We start from the raw sequence: 18,230 nt of genomic DNA, 5'->3' as shown, positions 1-18,230 counted from the left end.
CATAAATAGGTATAAGATCTAACACTAGGCACACAATGAATGACTTAGAAGAGTATTAATAATAAATGCATCTATAAATTAGGCATTTGGTGTACAAGAAATTATACTAGCTAGAGCAATCACTGGCCTTTGCAGCGTGACAATCTCCTGTTACTTTAGAGGGGGGTAAAAATAACAAGGCGACAGTATTATGCACTTACCAACATGCTGGTCCATGGAGTTGAAAGTCAGCCACACTGATCACTTTACACTTTTACAAAAAATTCAGTTCGGGAGGCAGGACTTTTGTTAGAAGTCACAATACGTATTATCATATTTTAAATAAATAAATAAATAAATAAATATGAAGAAAAGCATTAACTTAAGAGTAATTTAAAGAATCTGTTTTCATGGTCTTTTTACGATTGAAAAAAAAAAAGTTTGATATTCATGAAACTAACCCTTTCCCTGTTTTTCTTTTAAACAACTGACTAGTTTCAGTAATATCAAAATATATTTTTAATAATAACTACATTTATATATATATATATATATATATATATATATATATATATATATATATGGGGTTTGCATGTATATTATATACAATACTTTTAGATCACAGGCAATGAGCCAATGACTTTGCCCCATTAATCCAAAATTGTGTTAAACTTCATTAATAACAACATACTGAACTTACCAGGACAGTGGAGGTGCTTTGAAGGTCGGTCTGTCTCACTTCCACAGCGGAGTGATTAAATCTACTCTCGGGCGATTGGACGACACTTTTGTGGTTCAGTTATTACAATGAAATAGATTGATTCTTCTGCTAGTTGTCATGGAGACACATCAACAATGACCGTCTCGTTCTGTACTTCACGGGCAGCGGGGAGAACAACGATAAAAAAACATAAACAGTAATTCGCAGAGAAACAAAACATACTCATGAACACTTGATCAGAAGATGCTCCACGCTCGAAGAAGCACTGGCATCTTCACCACACAACCCAGGGTTTCAGTTTACCGAAGGAGAATCTGATCACGTTTACCCTTAGTCCGACCAACGGGTCAGACTCAACCTGTTGCTGCCTCAACCACAATCTTCTTCAACATGTCGGGGTTTTCCGGTAGAGTGAGCCTTCCAACCATACCCCCTGCGAAAACTATCATAATGTATCGAAATGGGGACGCTTTCTTCACTGGCAGGAAGTTTGTGATTAATGAGCGGCATGTCTTAAATTTTGAGAATGTGTTAAGTTTGGTGACCAAGGGAATAGAGGCCCCTTACGGGGCTGTGAGGAATGTTTACACTGCGCGGGACGGGCACCGAGTCCTGGATCTGGAACACTTGCAAAACGGAGAGAGATATGTCGCTGCAGGCAGAGAGCGGTTCAAGAAACTTGAGTGAGTGGATCGTTATTTAGAAATGTACAATAATAGTAAAGAAATTACAATCTTATATATTATTTGCCATATCTTTGTGAAATAGTAAAAAATAGGAAGCACCAATATTGAAGCCAAATCTGCTTCGGTCATTTTACCCAGACAAGCTACTTCAAAATAGCGTTTCAGGGTACCTGTAGTAACTGCAGGTGTGTGCTTTCGTTTCCTTCCATACCACTTGATGACTGCTTGTTGCACCCACACAGCGTACACGTACTACGAATACAAAAGTTTTGTGTCACACACCTCATTGTTCTAGGAGATTTTGAGGATCAATATACTCAACAGGAGGTTCTCTCACAAAAACAAACAAGCAAACAAACTCCCATCCTCCCTGCACCTGCACCAGGTGGTAAATGAGCTGAATAAAATACCAATACATAAATAGTAAAACATCTATATTATCAGTAAAAAAAATAACAACTGGGTTTTCAAAGTATATACGTCTTTCTTGGGTAAAAGGACCCGTTTTTTAAACATAAACACAACTTTTGTGTTGCACTAAGAAGCATAGAGAGTGCATAATGTTTTGCACGCATGTACTGTATTGAAGGGTTTAAATGTGCAGGTATATGAGGGTCAGAAAGTTTGGAGAAGAGAGGCCCTACTAATGATATTTGTGGAGCACGAAAATCAAACCAAACAAAAAAGTGTGTCAGAGGAAGAAGGGCAGCAAAGTCCCCTTGGCGCGCGAGAAAGAAAAGAAATATTTTCTGAGGAGTTGAGAGTCCTTACGGCTCCCAGATCGTCGCCCAATTCCACGCTCTTTTCTTCATTTGAATACATTTCAATATCATTTCAATGGATTACTGAGGCAAAGTGATAATTCGATAGTGAGTGCAGAACGGAAAGTGAAAACCATTCTTTACATGCGCCGCAATTCTAGTGGCTGATAAAGTCTCACTTTACGGTCGCTAAACACGGTATGCGGATTTTGCAGCCGCAAATCACTTTGCACGTATCCTTACATCAACCCCATGATGTATTACGTGCAAATAACTGTATTTAAAATGCTACACTACAGTTCATGACATATAGCGCCAGAGCTGTACTCTACAACATAAAATGGCATTGTGTCAAGGATATTCCTTAAACCAAATATGTATACACATTGGTTAAAATATAATTTGTTGGAATGCTTTGACCCTTACCCCTTGACTTATTTATAAGAGGGCCCTGGGAAGATCATTCACTTATTGGCCTGACTTTCAATCAGTGCTGGACAATGAATGTGTATGATTTACAGTGGCTCTCAAAAGTATTCACCCCCCCTTGGACTTTCCACATTTTATTGTGTTACAACATGAAATCAAAATGGATTTAATTAGGAGTTTTTGCCACTGATCAACACAAAAAAAGTCCATAATGTCAAAGTAAAAAATAAAATCTACAAATTGTTCTTAATTAATTACAAATACAAAACAGAAAATAATTGATTTCATTCACCCCCTTGAGTCAATATTTGGTAGAGGCACCTTTGGCAGCAATTACAGCCATGAGTCTATTTGGATAAGTCTCTACCAGCTTTGCACATCTGGATACTGCAATTTCTGCCCATTCTTCTTTGCAAAATTGCTCAAGCTCCGTCAAGTTGGATGGGGACCTTTGGTGAACAGCAATTTTCAACTCTTTCCACATATTCTCAATTGGATTGAGGTCCAGGCTTTCACTGGGCCACTCCAGGACATTGACCTTTTTGTTTTTAAGCCACTCCAGTGTGGCTTTGGCTGTATGTTTGGGGTCATTGTCCTGTTGGAAGATGAATCTTCTCCCAAGTCCCAGGTCTCTTGCAGACTTCAGCAGGTTTTCCTCCAGGATTTCTCTGTACTTTGCTACATCCATTTTGCCCTCTATCTTCACAAGCTTTCCAGGCCCTGACGCAGAGAAGCATCCCCATAGCATGATGCTGCCACCACCATGCTTCACGTTAGGGATGGTGTTCTCAGGATGATGTGCGGTGTTAGGCTTGCGCCAAACATAGCGCTTGGCGTTGAGACCAAAAAGCTCTATTTTGGTCTCATCAGACCATAGAATCTTCTTCCACTTGGTCTCATAGTCTCCCACATGCCTTCTGGCAAACTCTAGCCGAGATTTGATGCGAGTTTTTTTCAACAATGGCTTTCTTTTTGCCACTCTCCCATAAAGGCCAGTTTTGTGAAGCACCCGGGCTGTTCTCTTTTCCTCTGCCTTCAAACAAGCCTCTATCACTCCCCTCCTCAAAAAACCTACCCTCGACCCCACCTCCCTCCAGAGCTACCGTCCTGTCTCCCTCCTACCCTTCCTCTCCAAAACCCTCGAGCGGGCTGTACACCGCCAGCTCTCTGCTTTCCTGTCCAATCACTCTCTGCTCGACCCTCTCCAACCTGGCTTCCGCTCTGCTCACTCCACTGAAAGCGCCCTCCTGTCTGTCACCAACTCACTAAACTCTGCCCGAGCTGCCTCTCTCTCCTCTGTCCTAATTCTCCTCGACCTCTCTGCTGCCTTTGACACTGTCGATCACTCTATTCTACTATCCTCTCTCGCTGACCTGGGAATCTCTGACACTGCTCTGGCCTGGTTCTCCTCCTACCTCTCCAACCGCACTTACCAGGTAACCTGGCGTGGAGCAACCTCCACACCTTGCCCTCTCTCAACAGGTGTCCCCCAAGGGTCAGTCTTGGGTCCTCTCCTGTTCTCTCTCAACACCCGCTCCCTGGGCCCCCTCATCGCATCCTATGGTTTCTCATACCATTTCTATGCTGATGATGCTCAGATTTTCCTCTCCTTCCCCACCTCTGACTCCACCATCCCCTCCCGTATCTCTACCTGTCTGTCTGCTATCTTAAAAATTAAGTCTAAAAAAAATACTGAATTGTAGCCTACCCTAATTGCTTGTGTATCCAGCATAAAAAGGGTTGTATACAAACAGCTGAGCATTACACTTTTGAATAATCCCAAAAATAAAGCTGTTTAGTTTAAATAATGTATTTAGTTTTATTGTGGTATCTAATGATGAAAATCAATCATAGAATGCGACGCTACCTGTTTAGGCCAGTACTAGCACAGTTATGCTTCACAATGTTATCTTCCTGTCAAACACACCCTCCTCTGTTTCTTGTAGTTACCTGCACATAACAACAAAGAAACCACAGAGAAAGAAGCACGACTTGGTAAGTTTCTGTAGAAGTTAAGTGAGGACCTGATTGTAAGGTTTCAGAGAGCAACCTGTATCTAAATAGTGAAGAATTTGAGCTCTGCACTAACTGAACACAAAAATACAGATTGGCCTCGTTAGTGGCTTGGACCATGTGGCCCCTGCAAATTGTTTCAGTAGAAACGGGTGTGTCTTGTCCAGTGTTGAAGGTTTCTGTGATTGTGGCTACTGTGGTACTGTATGCCTGTGGTCTGAATAAATTAGTATGTAAAATCAGTAAGAAATATACAAGTTTGTTAAATCAGTATCCGTTGTATGTTTCATTTCATTCAGTGTGTAGTGCCCTAGAAGGATGCCAGTATCTATACATTTATAACTATATTTGGCAATACAAATTTTGTGTTTTCAGTAAACCCTTAAAGGGTATATAAGGACCTTTTTTATTTTATTGTGTTACATGGTCCCATGTGTTGCTACAACTGTTTATGTAAGGTGTGTGTATTGTTTTATTTATTTATTTATTTATTTATTTATTTATTTATTTATTTATTTTATTTTTACATTTTGACCACTTTTTTAAATGTTTAAATTGCATTCCCTGCCTCAAGATGGCTTCCCATGTACCTGCATGGACCTCTCAGAACTACATTTCCCATCATCCTCCTGCTCACATATGTAACTGAGATGGATTTACCAGTGAGAAGGAGGATGATGGGAAATGCAGTTCTGAGAGATGTATGCGGGTACATGGGAAGCCATCTTGAGGCATTTGTGAGAAGGAGGATGATGGGAAATGTAGTTCTGAGAGGTCCATGCGGGTACATGGGAAGCCATCTTGAGCAGGGAATGGAATTCTAAAGTGGTCAAAATGTTAAATAAATAAATAAATAAAACCACTCACACCTTACATAAACAGTTGTAGCAACACATGGGAACATGTAACACAATAAAATAAAAAGGTACTCTTTAAGATGTGATTACTCTAGTAACTAAATGTGGTCCCAGAAACTTTTATTGGAAAAGTAACCAAATAAAAGGTTGCAGTTAAATATTGGACAATATTACTACTAATTACAATTTAAAAAATGTGTGTTATTCCACATGCATATATAGATTTGGGCCAATATTTCTTTCAAGCTTTTTAAACTTATGTCTTTATCATTACTAGGAAATTCTATGCAATACTAAAATCTGATAATTAGGGATGGGTCAGTGTAGTCGAATACAAAACTATTCGAATAGCACATATTATATATTTGAGTACACGAAAAACTTCTATTGGCATATTAAACGTAAGGACCCTAATTAATCATGCAATGAAAATTACTAGGATAATGCTGTGTGTTGTTGAACTTATGAAAGCATGATAACTAGTAAAAAACATATTCTTCTTGCTCAGGCCTCTAGGTGAAAACAAAACTGCAGGTAACTTAAAATGCACTTGATACATGTTGATTAATACTTAATTGTTTGCTGGAGTGGATCTGGCAGCAGGAAAAGCTTCATCTTTATTCTATCCTCAGGGGCTATATTAAATACCAATACAATAGCATAGCAGGCTAATACAGCGCCAGGAGCGGAATTTAAATTAAAAGTAGTTTTTATATATTAGGTTGCTCATGCTGTTTGATATTATTACCTATTTTTTCCACCAGCATCTCCTTACCTCTTGCATTGTCTGCTCTAAAAATACAGTAAAAACACTGCTGTTTGGAGTGCTGGGAGAGTGGTCTCCAGTGGCAGCCCCAGTAAAAGCACTGCTGTTTGGAGTGCTGGGAGAGTGGTCTTCAGTGGCTGTCCCAGTAAAAGCACTGCTGTTTGGAGTGCTGGGAGAGTGGTCTTCAGTGGCTGCCCCAGTAAAAGCACTGCTGTTTGGAGTGCTGGGAGAGTGGTCTCCAGTGGCTGCCCCAGTAAAAGCACTGCTGTTTGGAGTACTGGGAGAGTGGTCTCCAGTGGCTGCCCCAGTAAAAGCACTGCTGTTTGGAGTGCTGGGAGAGTGGTCTCCAGTCGCTGCCCCAGTAAAAGCACTGCTGTTTGGAGTACTGGGAGAGTGGTCTCCAGTGGCTGCCCCAGTAAAAGCACTGCTGTTTGGAGTTCTGGGAGAGTGGTCTCCAGTGGCTGCTCCAGTAAAAGCACTGCTGTTTGGAGTACTGGGAGAGTCATTAGACTGTGGTTGGAAAGACCACTTGTACAAAGTTGCAGATCTCGGTTTGAGGCACCCAGGGAGGGCTGCATTGACCTTTACGTTCCTGTATTGTTAGGGTGGAAAATTATCTAGTGCTTTTGGCTCTACATTGAATCCAAGGGTGAAATCCAAGTATCTGCCAAGTAACACTCCCAAGATAAGTGACTCGCTTGCAGGTTGCTGGTCGTTAAGGTAAAAGGTATGATGACCAGGGTCATCGTACTGAGGTACCTCACTTTTCACTGAATTGATTTCTAGACTGAGGCTTTGAGGGTTACTTGAGATGGCTTTCGGTAGGTGATGGAAGCACATTGCACATACGGTGATCTGAAAATTGTACAGCCTTACAGTAATGTACTTTACACCGCAATTGAGAGTAAAGTCTATATAAAGAAGGGGATGCTCTGTTAAACAAATATGTCTGTTTCGAAACTGACAACGGTTCTAAGAATACTTCTGTGCACTTGTGACACAGTGGCTCTTGTATGGTGATGTCAGACCAGGAACTGAATGACACAGAGTTGTGCAGTGAATACGCTGTTTGTGCCGCTTTATTAAACAAACAAAATAAAACATTTAAACAAAACACTGAACAAAACAAACGGCACGTTGGCCAAAATAAATAGACAGACAAAACAGACAGTGGACGAACCCCAAACAAGTATTGTGCTGGTCCTTCCAGCATGAGTAGCTCCCATTCTCCACTGCAAACACACCAACCCCGAGTGAGTGATTCGTGCATCTATATATACAGCTGTGCCGGGATTCAATTGCCAATTAATCATTCACTTGAATCCCGGCACGTGAACTAATTTGCACAATCCCTGTGCTCACTTACAACTATCCATTTTAATCTGCATGTGAAGTGATTGTGCAACCCCCGTTTACAGTTTACATCACTCGTGCTACATATCCCACATTATATCCCGTGCACCAATATATATACACCAACAATAACACACTACATACAACATAAAAACATAAAATACGCACAGGGGTGGGCACTCTGCCACAGCACATTTTGGAGTTGTGTGGTAAATGTTTCATATATGTCCATACATGGCTATAAAAAAACTATATCTTAAGGTAGTTGTCATATTTAATTATACAATGGCAAATATCTCTTTCTGTTCATTTCAATGGGCTATGTGATGTCATAGCCACAGAGATATGTTAGGACTGCCACGGTTCTCTTTAAACCTATATTTGTTAGTAGTTTTTTTAAATCAAATGACCTTAGAACCATTGTATAATGCAATATGGCACTTGTGTAAACGCACTTGAGACGTGGTGATATCCCACAATAACACACACCCGGTGTTGTAGTGCAAAAACTTGACACACTAGATAACCTGTTATAGTTGTCGTTGAAAGACAGAACACTTTTGCAGCTAGTATCTGTATTTAAAGTCATTATTTCATTATCCAAACTAAAATGATCCCTAAAGAGGTGTTGAATAGAGAAGACTTATCGCATCTTACAGTATAAGCTGCACAGTTATCAGGGCAGTACAACTCAGCTTGTGAATTTGGCTTCTCTACAGAAAAATTGAGTCTCTACACTGGATGCTTCTTTTCAACATTCACAGCCTAACAATTTAAAACCGTGGTACATTTTCTGAGATACGTATTGAATACTTTGCTTATTATAATGTATTGAAGCTGTCCCTTTAACCTTTCAATCAGAGTTTCGTGGAAAAACTTGGCATGTGTTTGATGATCTTTAAAACAGTGAATCACAAAAAGACCCGACTGTAACAGGGTCATGTTACCACATGCGCTCTAATCAGCAATTGCTGAAACTGAAAAACAGTGTACTTTCTGTGTGAAGCAATAATAAATGAAATGTCTGCAATACTGTAGCTGCAGGAGGTACACAGTCTATGATTATAACCATGTTCGTTAAAAATTGACTGGCTTTTAATCAATGTTGTTTTGGAGACACAGTGCAATATTTGAAATGACATGATTTGTGCTTTGGTGATTCCTTTAGGATTGCTGGTTTTCTTCACCTGTAACCAAAAGTATCCAACATTTCAAATCTTGGCAGAACTTACCAGTTGTGAGTTTGAGAATATTCATTTAGAATCAATGAAGAGTAGTACAATGTTGTTTATATATATATATATATATATATATATATATATATATATATATATATATATATATATATATATATATATATATATTAGCTGAAAGAGCCAGCTATATATATATATATATATATATATATATATATATATATATATACACAATACTGAAATGTTAGACAAGCTTTTAACACAAAGGGTCTGTTAATATAAATGCAAAACAAAAAAATTCTAAATATTAGTACAGCAAACGACTTGGAAATTATTTTCTGCACATTTCCTCAACCCGAACACAAACTTGATAAAAAATATAATTTAAGGTATTTTAAGCACTTACAAATGGTTTTTATGCAATGCTATTTGGAAAAATATACTGTATAAGTATTCATAATTATTGGTTATTACAACAGTATTTACCAGAGATGTATTTCCATGTCTGCTTGTTTAGGAGAAATACTAAGGCAGTGTACTTGAATGTAAGACATATAAAAATATGTTGGAAAATGTGTTGATCGAGGTATCAAATAGAATCCCTCCTTCTATCATGTTTGTAATGTATTTAAAGCTGTTGAACTACATTTTCACCACCTTGGATCCGTTCTACACAAATTAAATAGCAAATGGGAACTGAGCCAAATGTAACAGTAGTTAATATTAGCCCTGACTGGATCTGTACAGCTTTTGCACTGGCCCATGAAAAGATATGGATGAGATTAATTCAGTTAGGGTTATGCAGTGTGATTTTTCATGGAAAATGTCAGTAATATGATTAGTAAATTAGGTACAGTATGCAATCTAGTCTTATTATCCTGATTTTTTTTCTACAAGAAAGGAGGAAATGTAGATGTACTTTAATGACCGGTATTTAATAATCCCCTTGAGTGTCATATACAAAGGTGTCCAATTCCACATCAAACATTGTATTAACATAGACTGCATTAAGTATAGAATTTAAAGAGCATAAAGTGAACATTTTCTGATTAGCCTTTTTTTCTTACTTTCATTGCAGATACGCCCAGTGCTTCACAGCAGAATAATTGTCTCTGCAAGATGCAGAAAAGTTCTCCACGAGTCCTGCACTATCAAGTCAGTAGAGGTTTTCAGATTAAGCTGGAGTAATTGTACATTGACAACAAAAATTCCACAAGGGGGCAATAGATAACAAACTATGTGCAAATTGTCACCATTTCCAAATTATTTTTTTTTTAGATTTAGAGATATTGTAAAATGATGGTCACTATAAAAATTAAAAAATGAACTTGCATTTCTACCTTAAATCACGATTTTATCAGCATCCAACTAAAAATAATGAATTGATGCATGTGTTGTTTTCAAAAAAAGTTTTCTATTAAAGTTTATGCAGTTTTATAATCTCAGGATCATAACGTTGTATTTTTGTTGAGTGAGACTTTCACTTTGTGCTACAGTAAAGTACATTATAATATGTTTAAGGCACAAAGTGCAAGCAATGATCTGACCTAGATACACATTATACAAATTACCATTAAAACCAAAACTACACAAGATTAATCAGATTGGATGGTCATAGATACTGAACTGCTCCCTCAGTGCTGGCTTGAGGCATGCATGTAGGGGAATTGCCAGAATTCTTTTCAATTTTTTTTTTTTGCCTGCCCTTCATTTTTGCATTTCTGTTGCATAATCGATAGAAGGTATTGGAAGTTTCTGTAAAAAAAAAGTGTTAGTCAGGGGAAGACTTTTCTGTTATTTTTTTTGAAAGATGTTTTCCAGAGCACAATTTATTTATTCAGTTAGTTAGTTATTAAATGAGTGAAACTGTATAGTTGTATGAAGATTATGTCTTGTTTTTTACTAATAATAGAATTGATACTTTGCCTGTTTGCTGTTTATTGTAGTGCATGAGAAACACTGAGAATTATTTATACATTTATTTTTTTAGTGTTTTTACAAATGGGGAAATCTTGGTTCCTCCAGTGCGGGTACTTCTACCTAAGTACACTTTAAGAAACTGGGACCGTGTGCTGGCCATGGTAACTGACAAAGTACAACTTCGCACAGGAGCAGTGTATAGGTAAGCACTGAACTTAGGTAAGCATGGTTTTTCTTTGGAGTTGTATTAAAATCTAATGAAATATTGTAGGAAATCCATCTGCAGTATTTACTGATGACAAAAAAGTATGGAAAACACAATGATGGATCTTTATTGAGGATATCACAGTCGACGAGATCAAGTAATGTTTGAACCAAATAAGTACAAAATATACATTTGGCACCTTAATATTTTTGTAGCTACTTTTGTAATCTGATTGTTTTATCGGAACTCAAACTGCTTATCATGTAATGCAATATATAAAAAAGATAATGCATTTTTGTATTTAACCAATGCTCTGTTACTGAGATGAAGGGTTTGTTTTTCAGACTTTGCACAATTGACGGGACACCTTTACTAGGCTCAGCCGAGCTGGAAAATTTCCATTATTATGTTGCTGTGGGAGCTGAAAGATTTAAACACCTTCAGTATTTCCAGTGGGTTCAAAATAAAGGAACCATCAGGGACACGGTTCACACGTAAGCCTCTTCTTTATTGTAGTGCTATTGAAAATACGTAGGCCCATGTATTATGAGATGCTCTTCTACACCCTGGGGAGGTAGGTCATATGGCCTGTAATTTGTGTATTTGTATGCTAGTAATTTACTTTGCTCTTTTGAAAGGATTTCAGTCAAACTTACTTTGCTCTTCTGAGAGGATTTCATTATCTGCATGCCGTCCAAACCCTTGGTCAATTAGCACTTTTATTGAGGAAAGCAAACTGCACCAAACATGTATTGCTACTTGATATGGAAGATAAAATACACTGCCTAAACAAAGAGTTATTGATATAATAAATACATATTGATCTCAAATACCTAATTTACTACTTGTCTTTATCTTGTAGGATACATCCTGAAATACTAGCGCCAATAAAAAATGTCAGGAAAACAAAAGATACGGTATGTTCTTTGATGTATAAATCAAGGTTTAGTATTAAAAGATGTACATGGATGCATTGCATCATGCAATATATTTTCATGTATGCATTCATCTTTTACCACATGAGGCCTTGTGTGAATGTGAACAGCATTTTAGTCAATGTGTTTGGCCATTGTTTGCAAGATGTCAGAATGAAGGCTTGTGCAGGTAAATGATTAATCCTCCTTTCAAGAAATGCAGACAAACAGTGTATACACACAGAAACATTTTCTTATGATGGCATTCTGTCAAAACCGAGTAAGGTGTGGTTTTTTTTTTATATACAGTGCCTTGCATAAGTATTCACCCCCCTTGGACTTTTCCACATTTTGTAGTGTTACAACCTGGAATTAAAATGGATTTAATTGGGATTTTTACCATTTGATTTACACAACATACTTAACACTTTGAAAGTGTAAAATATTTTTTATTGTGACACAAAAGTTAATTAAACAAAAAAAAAGACATTTGTTGGTTGCATAAGTATTCACCCCTCTGAGCCAATACTTGGTAGAAGCACCTTTGGCAGCAATTACAGCTGTGAGGTTTTTTGGGTAAGTCTCTACCAGCTTTGCACATCTGGATCCTGCAATTTTTGCCCATTCTTCTTGGCAAAATAGCTCAGGCTCTGTCAAGTTGGATGGGGACCGTTGGTGAACAGCAATTTTCAAGTCTTGCCACAGATTCTTAATCGGACTGAGGTCTGGGCTTTGATTGGGCCATTCTAAGACATTCAGGTTCTTGTTTTTAAACCACTCCAGTGTAGCCTTGGCTGTGTGTTTAGGTTCATTGTCCTGCTGGAAGGTGAACCTCCACCCCAGTCCCAGGTCTCTTGCAGACTGAAACAGGTTTTCCTCTAGAATTTCCCTGTATTTGGCTCCATCCATCTTGCCCTCAATCCTGACCAGTTTCCTAGTCCCTGCCAATGAAAAGCATCCCCATAACATGATGCTGCCACCACCGTGCTTCACCGTGGGGATGGTGTTCTCAGGGTGATGAGCAGTGTTGGCTTTGCGCCACACATAGCGTTTAGCGCTAAGGCCAAAATGTTCAATTTTGGTCTCATCAGACCAGAGAACCTTTTTCCACATGTTTGCTGTGTCTCCCACATGCCTTTTGGCAAAATCCAAACGGGATTTGATATGAGTTTTTTTCAGCAATGGCTTTCTTCTCGCCACTCTTCCATAAAGCCCAGTTTTGTGGAGTGTCCGGGTTATAGCTGTCCCATGGACGGTTTCTCCCATCTCAGCTGTGGATCTCTCCAGCTCCTTCAGAGTTACCATTGGCCTCTTGGTTGCTTCTCTGACTAATGCCCTCCTTACCTGGTCACTGAGTTTTGGTGGACGGCCTTCTCTAGGCAGAGTCGCGGTTGTGCAATATTCTTTCCATTTTTTAATAATGGATTTAACGGTGCTCCGGGGGATGTTCAAAGTTTGGGATATTTTTTTATAACCCAACCCTGATTGGTGCTTCTCCAGAACTTTATCCCGGACTTGTTTTGATAGCTCCTTGGTCTTCATGATGCTGTTTGTTTAGATATTCTCTCTAACAAACTCTGGGGCCTTCCAGAAACAGGTGTATTTAATCTGAGATCATGTGACACTTTAATTGCACACAGGTGGACTCCAGCTAATTATGTGACTTCTGAAGGCAATCGGTTGCACCAGAGCTTATTTAGGGGTGTCACAGCAAAGGGGGTGAATACTTACGCCATCAAGACTTTTCAGTTTTTTATTTGTAAATAATTTTGAAAAATATGTAGATTTTTTCCCCCACTTCGACATTATGGACTATTTTGTGTAGATCAGTGACAAAAAAATCCTAATTAAATCCATTTTAGTTCCAGGTTGTAACACTACAAAATGTGGAAAAGTCCAAGAGGGTGAATACTTATGCAAGGCACTGTATATATTGGAGCTAGAATAGGGAATGACAAGCGTCATCCTCAAAAAGGATAACGTAATTACAGATGAAAGAGGAAGGATTATTCTGTTTATGTGAATAAACCTAGTTTGCATTTTAATGAAAAAGATTATTTTGCTGTTGGAGGTTCAGTATTTTTTCATTTTGAAGATCTAAACGATTTCTTAACAATCTATAGAATTTTCAGTACCTCGTTTTCCAAGGAGGTCCCAAGGGCACCAGACACTACATCAATCAAAAGTTCCATTATCATACCAAAAAAAAAAACATTACACATATACATATGCTTATACAAAGCATGTACATTGTTTCTGTAAATGGCTGAAGAACTTTCACTTGAATTGACCAATTTTACTGATTTACATGACAATGGTTATCAGTACACAGTACGAGAATAATTTTAGTTTGTTGAACCTTAGGCTTTACAGTAGTTACAGTTTGATTTGAATCAGGAATATTGAGGTGGGAAAATTATACCTATGGTTATGGTATTAACAAAAATTCCATCAATTTGATCTGAGTAAATATGATATACAGTATAGCATCAATCATTATCTTATAGAAACACTGGGCTATCTTTCTACTTTAATAAACATCTCCATTATGCACTGTACCGTATGTGCCCCTTGATCAAGTATTTTGAGTCATGCAGAGAGAAAAGATTCACTTAGGAAAGAGCAAAAATGCAGGTGACACTTTGTATTGTGATGCATTGTGTGTAGCTCTGTTGGCTTGCAAATATAGATACATTAAACATAATTTGTAACTAATTAGTAGGGCTGTAATAATTAATTGTGTATCAATAAATCGTGATATTTTCTTTACATGATATATCGTATCGTTTGTATAGTGATACAAGACCAAACGCACAACAGAGCAAAGTGGTTCTTGAATGAAGAATAAGTGTGTTTTAAAGTTGTGTGCACACCCTCCCTAGCTCATTTACTTTTAGTTTTTTAATAAAATTGGTCATTTGATCTTATTGTGCATCATACTAGGAGCCAATCAGGAGCATCACATGTATCATGACCCGCATCATACCACTACCTGTATATCGCAGTAGATGTCATATTGTGACCCCTATTTACAGACTCTTCCTTTGCAGCTAACCCCTGTTCTTTCAATACATCAAGTTGGTGGGCTGTCCTGAACTGCTGAAAAAAAATGCGCTATCAAGTTGTTGATGTTTCAAAATTTAAACTTTTACTTTCCTTTTCGCAACTTTTGCCAACTATGATATGTAGAACGGTCAGAGAGATAAGTGTTTATATAGCTCTGCTGTACTATTTAAATGGCAGTTTCTTAGGGTGTGTTATTCACTAGCACAGACAAGTCATTTCTTCAACTGGCATGGCTTTCCTATAGCAAATAAACTTTTCAAGCCATTAAGCTCTTATTTTGCATTTTTTTTAAATTGTTTTGAAAAACATGCAAATGATGACAATAGAACAGTGTTATAGAAACTGTCATCTTGAATATTTATTCCCTAATTTTCCCTGCTAAAAGTCTTTCTGTCAAAACCAAGATCAAAATTCACCTCTTTGACTGGCTTTACCATCTTACATGATTAAAAATTCTGTTTAATGGAAAAATAAAAAAATATGATTATTACATCCACAAATGTTGGGACTATTTGACAATAATACAGCATTACCTAAAGACAGGATTCTTCAGGAAGCAGTCCTATTTTAGGCCTTTGCCAGGTATTTGATAAAAGTGATTATCACATACACTAAACCAAGCAGACCCTTTTTATACAATATGGGAGAAATAAACACAAAAGTTGGCAGACAAACTCAAAGGAAAAGGAGCTGAATGTTGATTATGACATCCAGTGACAACATATATATTTTCATTGCAGGAGATAACATTACTATTTTTATTACATTGTTGTTAATATTCTTTACATATTTATATTTGTTATCTTTAGCTAAATCACCTTGTCTTTGATACGTTTATTCTTTCAATACTTTTAGCAAATAGAATGAGTGCTACATATATTTTTTTTTTATCTGATCCAATCATGTTAAACAGTTCTGGTTCTGGTTGCTGTTGACCCTGCTCAGTGTAAATGAGAAACATTCCATAGCTCATATCAATGAAGTACTAATAACATGCACAAAAAATGAGTGAAGACCTTGAAAAGTGGTTTGGTTGAAAGCCAAAGCCTTGCCTGCTTCTGTTTATATCCTCAAGAACTATACACATTAAGTGATAAAGTGCATTCAAGGTTGCAATATACCAAGTACATAGAAGGCTCTGGAAATGTGTAGAATTCTCACTGGATTTGAGCTTGGGATGGCTGATAGACTTGTGGGCATTAGAGAGTAGCCAACCCTATTCAAACCTCACCAGTCTATACAAATACCCCTAAAAATGTTTTATAACCTCATCCTTTGGAATACTGTAAATATGCCTTAAAACTGCAAGTTGTCGAGGGCTTTAGAAAAATCAAATAATGTTTTCTCTACATTTCTCCATTTTTGTACAGTCTGTAATTCCCATGAATCCCTCCTAGCAGGATGGCATGCAGCATTGCCTTTGTGTCTGACTGCTTCTGGAAGAAGCTGGGAGATCTGTAAGCACCCCTCCAGCCAGCTTCTTCCTCCAAGTCAGCTAAAAAACTATTTGAAGTTTGATTTTCCCTTCCTGTGAGGAAATATTTGCTCACATTACTACATAGGAGAGCAGCCCTCCTGCAGTGCACCATGTAGAAGTCTTTTTTATATCTAGTGGGAGAAGTTCAGCTTACCTTGTTGCCTGGGCTGAAATATGCACTTGTGTTCTTGTGTACTAGTATTTTTCAAGCCCTTTCTAAAAGCATGCCGTCTGACAATAAATAAGTTATTCCCCTTTTCTTGTTTGGATTTTCACTGTTTTGCTCTTGTTTGATAAATAAGGCCAAATGCAGTTGCAAATTCATGGCTGCCTTATTTCATCAATAAATGATTAGTTTACCCTGCTGTTTTATGATTCATAGGCTATGCATGGGGTGTATTGGAACCAGAGGAATTCAATACTCTGAATCACAAGGGAGCTACAAAAGCATATCGGTTAATGAAAAATTAAAGGCAGTATAGGAAAAAATGAAAAAAAAAAACACAGCGAAGCTAGTTCACATCTTGAGTTCTTTTTGATAAAGTATTGTATTCATGCCTTCATTGATCTGTTCTTTATGAATTTCTTGTTTAGTCAGTCGGTCACAGTGCTCCTTCTACCAGAGATGGGCAGGTAGTTACTGGGCGCCCAGGAGTACCACATGGAGTTAAAGGGAAACTGAAAGACCAGGCAGACTTAACAGTGAGGGAGGAAGACTCCTTTTTCTATGCCAAGCCAGTGAAAGTCAAACATAAGAAGCATTCATCCAGGTCCCCACATGCATTCTCTGCAAGGGGTAAGCTATTATTATGTTAGAACCGTTACAGTGAATAATGTGACTATATTTCTTAAATGTTTCTATAGAAAATTATAAAATGTGAAAGTAATGTGCAGGTTGGTACAGTACATGCAGAGGTGGTTTAAATTAAAGTTATGTATAAATATTAATGAACTGATTATGCCAGAACACTCAAAAGTCCTTTTAATGTCATTGTGCATGAAATAGACAAAAGGGAGAGACAAAATGAGGTTATGGAATTTGATCTTGATATATAACAAACTAAGGATTGATATGATCAACTGGAATGTATCAACCACCTTCTGTACCCATGATTATACAAGGATTAAAATGAGTATTGAAAGCTAGAGTGATTCCCTAGTGCTTTAAAGTAATAAATCCAGCTGTAGCTTATTCTGGCAAGTAGACAAATGTTTCGTCTAGATTTCAGTCATCTTTGTTAGACAAAACTTTTGTTTTAGCTTTACTTTACATTTTTTGATTTGGTGTGTGGTTGACTTACAAGCCCACAAATCAAACTATTTTTGTATGCAACAATAACAGCTTTTATTTACTGTACTTTTAAATTTGAGTTTTACCTAAGCTGACAGTGCCACCAAGTGGCAATATGTTTTCATTGCAGTGTTTTTTCATAGCAAACAGTTCCACCCCCCCTGGTGGAAGGGTTTTGTAATTGTGGAAAGAAGGAATGGCTATGTTTTAGGGAGCACTGATGTAGCTCTGTGCCCTTTTCCCTGTTTGATATATTAATGGTCCCTTATGTTATTTATTCAGAATTTCTGCAGGATTTGCAACAGGATTACAAGAGATAAGGAGAATTCTAGAAAAACAAAATTCCATTCTGGGTGCCAGAAGTCATTGTCAATTGTAAAGTTTTGGCACATCATTCATTGCTACTGCAGTGGAGCCAGCAACCGAATACTGCACCCAGAAGCTTGTGTGACTATTTGGCCATAGCTTTATTAGGCCACAATTGTTACAGTTCTGATCTGTAGACAGCTCACCTCACACCTACAGTAGTGTACCATTTTATTAAGCAGTGCCCAGGCAAAAATGGGTTTCTCATTATGTTATAAAAATGCATTAAA

At 37.7% G+C, this 18,230-nt stretch overlaps 1 protein-coding gene across 4 annotated transcripts in view; it reads left to right on the top strand.

Moving 5' to 3' along the window:
• The first annotated feature begins 830 nt into the window (after positions 1–830).
• The window catches only part of LOC117410951 (doublecortin domain-containing protein 2C), a 29,978-nt gene continuing 12,578 nt past the window's right edge, over positions 831–18,230 (top strand). For all 4 annotated transcript variants that reach the window (XM_059025813.1, XM_059025815.1, XM_059025814.1 and 1 more), the window contains exons 1-7: positions 831–1,383; positions 4,523–4,571; positions 9,840–9,916; positions 10,752–10,883; positions 11,231–11,380; positions 11,749–11,803; positions 16,938–17,139. In XM_059025813.1, coding sequence (XP_058881796.1) covers positions 1,091–1,383; positions 4,523–4,571; positions 9,840–9,916; positions 10,752–10,883; positions 11,231–11,380; positions 11,749–11,803; positions 16,938–17,139 — 958 coding nt within the window. In that variant the 5' untranslated portion in view covers positions 831–1,090. The remainder of the gene's footprint in view (positions 1,384–4,522; positions 4,572–9,839; positions 9,917–10,751; positions 10,884–11,230; positions 11,381–11,748; positions 11,804–16,937; positions 17,140–18,230) is intronic.

Source organism: Acipenser ruthenus, chromosome 6 (assembly GCF_902713425.1).
Source record: "Acipenser ruthenus chromosome 6, fAciRut3.2 maternal haplotype, whole genome shotgun sequence".
Lineage (NCBI taxonomy): Eukaryota > Metazoa > Chordata > Actinopteri > Acipenseriformes > Acipenseridae > Acipenser > Acipenser ruthenus.
The sequence above is the reverse complement of the archived record's forward strand: the minus strand, read 5'-3'. Positions and strand labels throughout refer to the sequence as shown.